Source organism: Channa argus, chromosome 2, assembly GCF_033026475.1.
Source record: "Channa argus isolate prfri chromosome 2, Channa argus male v1.0, whole genome shotgun sequence".
Taxonomy (NCBI): Eukaryota; Metazoa; Chordata; class Actinopteri; order Anabantiformes; family Channidae; genus Channa; species Channa argus.
Window position 1 is genome coordinate 28674021 of NC_090198.1, and position 8664 is coordinate 28682684.

At 43.3% G+C, this 8664-nt stretch overlaps 2 protein-coding genes across 2 annotated transcripts; both read left to right on the plus strand.

Moving 5' to 3' along the window:
- The first annotated feature begins 855 nt into the window (after nucleotides 1-855).
- Nucleotides 856-2386, plus strand: LOC137106460 (leukotriene B4 receptor 1-like). The gene has a single exon (XM_067489752.1). The coding sequence runs from the start codon at nucleotides 1157-1159 to the stop codon at nucleotides 2168-2170; it is 1014 nt and encodes a 337-aa protein (XP_067345853.1). The 5' UTR covers nucleotides 856-1156; the 3' UTR covers nucleotides 2171-2386.
- Nucleotides 2387-4473: 2087 nt separating this feature from the next.
- On the plus strand, nucleotides 4474-5897 carry si:dkey-148a17.6 (uncharacterized protein LOC108190685 homolog). The gene has a single exon (XM_067489736.1). It carries the CDS (start codon nucleotides 4532-4534, stop codon nucleotides 5609-5611), a length of 1080 nt encoding a protein of 359 aa, XP_067345837.1. The 5' UTR covers nucleotides 4474-4531; the 3' UTR covers nucleotides 5612-5897.
- The last annotated feature ends 2767 nt before the right edge of the window (nucleotides 5898-8664 follow it).

Genomic DNA, 8664 nt, shown 5'->3' on the forward strand with positions numbered 1-8664 from the left:
TTCCACTCACCCCAACGGGTCAAGGCAGATGGCCGTCCACCCTGAGCCTGGTCCTGCTGGAGGTTTCTTCCGTTAAAGGGAGTTTTTCCTCTCCACTATTGCTTTGGGCTTGTTCAATGGGGACTTGTTGGGTTTCCTCTACATACCTGTATAGTCTTCACTTTGTTATGTAAAGTGCCCTCAGATGATGTTGTTGACAATTGGCGCTATTTAAATAAAGTTGAATTGAATTAAAACATGCATAACTGTACACACACAACCAACAAGCAGGGCTGTGTTTAAACAGGCTACCAACACATGCAGGGGTCATGGGGGCTTAATAACACAGATCTGATAGCACCTGTCTGCTAGAGGCAAAGATAAGTATGGACTCACATGAGTACAGTATCTCTATAGGCTCCTTGGTCCATATCTAAGCTACATTAGATGCTTTGGGTTATTTTTGTTGCAAAAATAAAACAGAAAAAACGCTGTGTTCTCAGGATAACAGGATTTCAACCTTTATTGCTACTAGAGCCTTGTCACATTTTGACTTTGAGGAATCTCCTTTGGTGGGATGACTGGTTCTGAGGGAAATCCTGAACAATGTCTCTCACTGAAAGACACCCTAAGGACAGACGGAAGACGTTGATGTCCCACTGCAGCTGTAGTCACAAGCAGTGGGATATTAGAATGTCACCAAGACCCTTGGTGAAATTCTCTGTTCATTGGCCAAACATGACAGAAGCATCTTACCATGTAATGCAGTGCTGTGGTTCTGCAATAAATTTAATTTGGGGAAGTTTGTTCTGACAAATTTCTTAATAAATTCCTCAAACAGGATGTTATTGGCCATTTTCCAGTACAGTATACATGAAAACAGGGTTTGTTCTGACTCGGTTCGTGGAAGTGATTAACTTTATTTGTTTTTGATCCATAACATAAAAGTTGAGGATAAATAAGGTGACAAAGAGGCCACAGTTGAGGCATTTGGGAGAATTGTGCTGATCAGTGTCATTGACCTGCACTTCCTGTTGGGAGGAGATAAGAGCATTAGATCACATGTGACTGAAATGGTGAGAAATTTTACAAAGTAAACTATAAAGGGAAGACAAGACTTGCTATTGCAGCACATTGTGTTTCTTTTCGTGCCACTGTCATCACACACACTCGCAGCATGAACCACTCAGCTGAGGGGTCTTCTCTGGAGGAAATGGCCCAAGAGGAGGTTGACGGTGTGACGGCCGCTGCTTGCGTGATCCTGGGCCTGTCCTTCCTGATAGGAGCTCCGGGGAACCTGCTGGTGATCTGGACCATCCTGAGACACGTCAAACAGCGTTCACACACTGTGGTGCTCATCCTGCACCTGGCTATTGCCGACCTGCTGGCCGTCATCACCCTGCCTCTGTGGATCTACGCTCTTGCCAAGTCCAAGGAGTTCAAAGGGAACTCCTGTAAAGTCTTGGTGTACATCATCAAAGTTTGCATGTTCAGCAGCATCTTCTTCATCACTCTTATGAGCGTGGAGCGCTTTCTGGCTATTTGCCATCCGTTTGGCTGGATGCGCTGGAAAACCAAGAGCGCCATGAACAAGTGTCTCGTAGTTTTGTGGCTCCTTGCTTTTGTCCTAGGACTGCCTTTTGCTGTGGCCCCAAATTCAAAACAGTTTAACCAGTGCTTTTTTATTGAATTCCATTCTGTGGGTACAGCAATCATCTTCTTATGCCTGGATACTTTGGGGGGCTTCATTGTTCCTTTCGTCATTCTAATTATCTGTTACTGTCGAGTAGCAGCCACACTCAAGAAGATGAGTTTCAACTCCAAACAGAAATCCATGATTCTGGTCTACGCTGTGGTAACAGCCTTTACTGTGTGCTGGTTGCCTTACCGCATCATCCACATTATTCACTTTGTTTGCATATATGGGCAACAATCAGAGAAAAATACCAAATGTCCAGTTGATAGTATTGTCTATGTCGCTGGGGCTCTTTGTTTCATCAGCAGTTCAGTGAATCCGGTGTTATACGCGTTCTTCGCAAGGAATGTACAAGGAAGTCTTGGTGAATCTAGACTGGTCCGGCTGTTCAGGGAAATTGTCACTAACTCTGACAAACTCAGGGATTTGGTAGTACAGCAGCAGAGTGGGCAGAGGGCACCAAATACCCAGGAAGACTGTGTTGAAACTTCATAATCCCTGAAACTATAAATTTACTCTTCTGAGGTAAATTGAAGGACCAGACTTTATTGCAGAGACCTGATCCAGGGATTTGAAAGCCTGAAGAGAAGCCCTTGTTGCAGCCAAACCTATGACTGTGATCTTGTGTATTGTAAAATGTTCACAGTCACTTATTGTAAGTAATGAACTGTTTTTCACTGTAAATTACTATTTGTTAAATGTACTCAGTGTTCTTGTTGATTATTGAATCAAACCCTAAACTCTTCACTCACTGAGGTATCACCCTGCTGTTAGCAAAAGTATATTACAGGTTTACCCAGTGCCTCAGCTTTGATTTATACCTGTGCATCAAATCTAGGCTGTAGGTAGTGCAAAGATGTGGACCCTATGCAGACCCCGACACAGTAGCACGATACAGTGCATTTACCCAGAAATGCACTGTAACTATGCATCGCAGCAACAACCATGATTGGTCCACTCAGTCCTTCAATGTTTGTGCGGACCATCTCCTCCAACACTGGCTCTCTTTGGTGCTTTGCAGTAATTTCAGTAAAAGTTCCAGCTGTTCTCAACGTCACCTGCTCGCTTTCAGGCACTGTAGTTTGTAAAAAACCCAAAACAAAAACAGCCCAGTGGTGAAGAAACTCAACACGGTGGCACAGGAACCCCAACGCCAATTACCAGATTGTTGGTGCAATTGCAGCGCGTCCTGGACTGATGTGACCAACAGATAATCACAGCTATTTAGCACCGGGGGGAGCTGCTGTTGGTCCACAGCAGACAGAGACTGAGAAGCTGCGGGGGGCCAATTCACAACAAAGTCATCTCAGGGCACTTTACAGAATAAAGTCAAGATTATAAAGATATATAAAGAGAACCCAACAATTCCCCCTGGAGCAAGCCATAGGCAACAGTGGAGAGGAAAAACTCCCTTTAACGGAAGAAACCTCCAGCAGAACCAGGCTCAGGGTGGACGACCATCTGCCTCGACCGGTTGGGGTGAGTGGAAAGGGGAGAGAGAAAAGAACAGAGCAACAAAAGCAACAACAAAACATCTGGCAGATTGGTAGGATCAGTAGCTTCACGCTGGAAGACACACAGCTTCAAAGCCGGGGGACACCTGCAGAAAGGGACAGAGAGAGGGGGACAGAGGAGGACAAAGACAACTACGGGAGAGAACACACAGAGTTAATGACATACAGTGGTGACAATTGCTGGATGGAGTTATATCACTTAATAGATGGTTGATAAACTTGAGTTACATGAGTAACAAATACTTTCATATATATTGCTTTGACAAGAATGGGACGTGAAGTTACAGTGATCTTGACCTTTGACCACCAAACTCTAATCAACTGATCATTGAGGCTAAGTGGGCATTTGTGTCAAATATGGGGGGTCTGGTAACACATTTAGGATGAGGCACTTGGACTCGTGAACAGCCTTTATTTCACTTTTAATTTTAAGGTAGTACCGTTAGAGAAACGTCGGATGAGCTGGAATCTCATTACCATGGGAACATGGAACTCGCCTGTAGAGCCATGCAGCAGAGGAACTACCAGAGAAATAATGGATTTCTTTGGATGGCCCATAAACAAATGGGTGCAGTTTGCTGTGTGCATAGAGGCTGCCACAGGAGGAAACACACAAAATAACCAAAACTTTGGAACCACCTCCACTGTGACTCCACCACCCACTATGACCTCAATAATAAACGCATAGTAGAATTAGGACCTTTTTGACAGTTTGCATTTGACTGCACAGGTGTCCCTAATGAAGTGGCCACTGGGTGGAGCTGTAAGTACTGACCTATAATAGAATCCTATAATTTCCCATTATTGGGGCCCTAACTATCCGGCAAATGATCAGTGACTTCTTAGCTTTACATAACAGAGGTGTGAGACTCCAGTCACTGAAACACATGATGACTTGCAGTTTTTTTTTTTTTTTTGAGCTTTTGTTTAGCATCCGGTGCATGAGTCACATTTTGGCCAGTTTACCACAATTTAAATGTGGTGACTTGAAATACTGTGGTTTTGCGTCCAACAAACAATGAATGTGTACGATTTGTTCTAATCCACACGCTCAATAAATTTCTTTCCGCTCATGTTATTGTGCTCAGAGAGTTTCTCTATATTAACTGTCAGATTTCAGATTTTCTCTTTTCCTTACTGCAACAGTTTCACTCTAATTCACGAGCAGAGGTGAAAATGGACTTATGAGACATGCATGAATCATCTCTCCGTCTCTCAAACTGGCCTCTGAGGAAACCCTGTTCCTGTGCAGTCGATCCGTAGAGGGAAGTCAAGACTTGCTTGTGCAGCACTTTGTTTTTCTTTTCGTGCAGACGCCGCTGTTAGCACACACACTCGCAGCATGAACCACTCAGCTGAGCGGTCTTCTCCGGAGGAAATGGCCCTCGAGGAGGTTGACGGTGGGACGGCGGCTGCTTGCGTGATCCTGGGCCTGTCCTTCCTGATAGGAGCTCCGGGGAACCTGCTGGTGATCTGGACCATCCTGAGACACGTCAAACAGCGTTCACACACCGTGGTGCTCATCCTGCACCTGGCTGTCGCTGACCTGCTGGTCCTCATCACCCTGCCTCTGTGGATCTACTCGCTGGCCCAGTCCTGGGTGTTCGGAGAGGCCTCCTGTAAAGCTATGGTGTTCCTGATCACTGCCTGTATGTACAGCAGCGTTTTCCTCATCACCCTGATGAGCGTGGAGCGCTTTGTGGCCGTGCGCTACCCCTTTGCCTCCGCTGAATGGAAGAGGAAAAAGGCTCTGAATAAACTACTGCTGACCCTGTGGACTCTAGCGTTCTTGTTCAGCACACCTGTCATACCAACGCAGGTTGTTGGGGACAATTCGGAGGGCTGCCTGTACCGAGAGTACACCTCTGTCACTCAGGAGCTGGTGTGTGTGCTGCTAGAGACACTGGTGGGCTACATATTGCCCCTCTCCATCCTGGTGGTCTGCTATGGCTGCCTGTGCAGCCGGATTACCCAGATGACCTTCAAGTCCAAACACAAGTCCACTCTTCTCATCGCCAGCGTAGTGCTGGTGTTTGCCATTTGTTGGACGCCACATCACGTTGGAAACATCCTCTCTCTGGTCAACCTGGCCATCCAAACGTCCTTCCCTGACACAGCAAGCAGTCTGGAGACCGTCAGGAGCACCATGGCCTTCATCGCCGGGGCCATGGTCTTCGTCAGCAGCACCGTTAACCCCATACTTTACATGTTCGCAGCTCGCACCTTCAGGAGCTCCCTGAGGGAAACTGGCATCCAGAGGCTCTTCCGACACATCTCCAGCACGTCCCCCGGTGAGGGAAACAGAGAGCTGTCCTTCGTGACCAAAAGACACAACAATCACACCCAAAGCTCTGAGTGCGTGTCAGAGCCAAAAGACCAAATGGACATTTTAATAAAAATGTGTGAAAACAAGCCATCGTGACACTGAACGCAGCCGTGCTGTCTGTGTTTGTGTAGATATCCACGTGTATGCTGTTCGTGCTTCATAACGAAGGACATTTTGGCTCAAATGAAGCTCGGTGTGTGTGAAATGTGTGAACAGCACAGATAAACAGGATGTCAGTTCATCTGTGTTGCTCTGTAAATGCCATGTTTTTACATCTTTTTTTTTTGAATAGTGAGAAAAATATTTATAGACGTTACATATGATGTAGATTTATGCCATTTAGTATTCAGAAGAGTATAATAAATAATTGTATACACATAAATCATGTCTCAGTGTAAAGTTTTGTCAAAATACGGTCTATTCTTTTCTACTGTGTTGATCCCAACAAAGAGGGATTGTTTCAATTTGCGTCTGTATATGTGGGAACGTGATTAAACAGAAAACAGTTGGGTTTAAGTTGCTAATCCTGTGGTAACATCTGCCAGTTTTTAAGCTTTTGCCACAGAAAAATATTTCCCTCACAGCTTTTGGCTGTGTTGATAGAGATAAGACTCGCTGTCTCTCTCTTTTTTTTTTGTCTTGGGGAAGCTGTAACGAAAACATCTTAATGGCAAATTTTTAATCTGATAATTGTTTATTAGTTGGTGAAGAAAAAAAAAAATGCAAATGCAAAAGTTTCCCTGGCGTCCCGCTGCAGACAACAGTGATGCTTTCAACTTCCTCTCAATGACAAGATTGCAAAATGACAAATGCATGTTCCCTCTGGTGAGCGGCGAAAAAGCGGAACGGTGTCTTAATTTTTTGCCACAGTCTCATAAAATTCAAACCTGCTGCACTTTGGATTGAGAGGGTTCAGCGGTGGCCTGTTAAACGCACGGATCAGATGAATATTAGTAACAGACTCTTATTACAGCGGTTTGTTGCCATGACTCCTCTGGACTGTTTTCCCCTGGTGACGTAACCAGCAGATGGCGATCAGAGCACTGCTTTAAAAAAAAAAGAAAAGAAAAGGAAAAAAAAACACCATTTCGGTGTGTTGTGATAATATGGATAGTTGTTAGATTTATGTCACTTCATGTCTTTTTACATTCTCCAGAAAACGGCCATGATAAAAGTGTGTTTTTCATAGCACTCGTGTGATAACTTTGGGATTTGTTAGCTACAAACATCCTGCTGTTACCACTTTCAACTGCTTTAACTGCTGCTCCAACTGCGTCAAAGTAAATGTAGATCCTGGCATGTAAAGACGTGACATTCCAAACTAATGATTTTTCTTCAAAGGGGCCGTCACTGTGATAGTTACTTGAACCACGACTTGAATGAATCCATTGTGACAGGTCTCGTCGCCTCCCCGGAGCCTTTTCAAATATTAGTGAGTCACAATTATTTTAAGGGTGACAGTGGAAAATTACAGAGAGCAAAGGGTGTGACAAAATATTACTGATCGAAACAAGAAAAAAACAAAAAACATAGCTGACTCTAAGACACACATGACCCCTTCTCACAGAATGAGGAAGCAGCATGTATACAGTATGAGAGAACATCAGCACTGTAGTATGTGCTTCATGTACCCAATTCCTTTTATCATAAGTATATTCCCTCAGCATATCTATGTGTTATGAATAGGTTTTTTCATTACTCAAGTAAAAGTGCACGTACACGCCTCAACAAGTGCTCTACTACAAGTAGACGTACCCCTTCATATTTCTACTCAAGTTGAAGTTTAAACCACGAGCTCTAAAATGTAGAGTAAATATTCAAATATACCAGTGATCCACTAGGAAACTAATTCATCCGATTATTAATTTCGTTGAGTTATTGAAATAAAAAGTATCCAAACACTACTGAACTTGATGCTATTGCTCCACATGGGCCTCATAACTAAGGTTTCTGCAGAAATCTAAAATGTTCAGGTCTGGCTTCAGGTTAATTCATGTAAAAAACCTAATTTAATAACAATTTACAATTTAAAGCTCATGAACAAATTATTTATTTTCTTCTATCCACATTTCAACTATTTAGTTAGTAGCAATAAAGCGCCAACGTCAGGGGGGGAAGTCCAGAACATTGAATCAACACTTTTCATATGGAAAGTTAACATTTTTAACACTGACTCCCGGTGGATCTAATTTAGCTTTGTTAAAAAAAAAAATGTATGAAAAGAAAAACAGATCTCTGCAAAGTAAATGCATTTAATTAAAAACATTAAACATAAAATAACCTGAATCTGCATGTTTGGGCCACAAAAACCGTAAACACAATTTAAATAGCTAATCGGCCGGCATTATTTTAAAGGGGGTTTAATGCTTGTGCAATCAGTTACTTCCAATTATTTTCCAATTTTATATTTTTATGAATTGAGATTACTTTGTAAAGATCTATTTTCACTTGAATTAGGTGTCGTTTCTGAGTAAAAGTACCTACAGTGCCGCTTACAACTTCTGGGTTTGAGGTTTGAAAGAGCAAAAAAGCAGAAATCACTTCCAAGACCTTCCAGTGGAAAAGACACAAGTCTTTGTTATTGACTGAGCAGTGTTGGTTGCCATAACACACATCTCACACCAAAGTAAATGTTACTCCTATTTTTACCAACTACACGTGGTGAAATGAGGACTTAATAAAGTGTTTTCAGTGTACGATGGTCTGTGAGCTAATGGCGATAATCGTGCCTTGCTGTTGTGGCGGTGGTGTGTCTTTAAGTCTCTTGAGTTTTGTCCTCATCCCTCGACTAATCAGACTGGTTCAGCTGGAAAGACTGAGTCCACATACGGAAGGAGACACAGGGAATTACTCTTCAGATTGGGGGGATTTAAATGAGTAAAAGAAGGTGAGAAGGGGGAGAAAAAGGCCTCGTATTCACTACAGTCGAGCAGAGAAGGGAGCCAGAAAACATGACTAGTGAAAACTCCGTCCGGCCTGTAAGAACTCGTGGGAAAGTTGAGATTATAGGCCATGTTTCTGCTGGTTCTACACATTTTCACACAGTGGTCTCTCTTCAGTCTACAGGGTCCAACATTGAATTGTTAATGTTTGTCCTTTGAAAATTGCTGATCTCTGAAAGAAAAACCACCATAAGGCCAAAACAACCC

What these genes read in the sequence shown, in the direction of transcription:
- LOC137106460 (XM_067489752.1), top strand. Translation starts at nt 1,157, where the DNA reads ATGAACCACTCAGCTGAGGGGTCTTCTCTGGAGGAAATGGCCCAAGAG.
- si:dkey-148a17.6 (XM_067489736.1), top strand. Translation starts at nt 4,532, where the DNA reads ATGAACCACTCAGCTGAGCGGTCTTCTCCGGAGGAAATGGCCCTCGAG.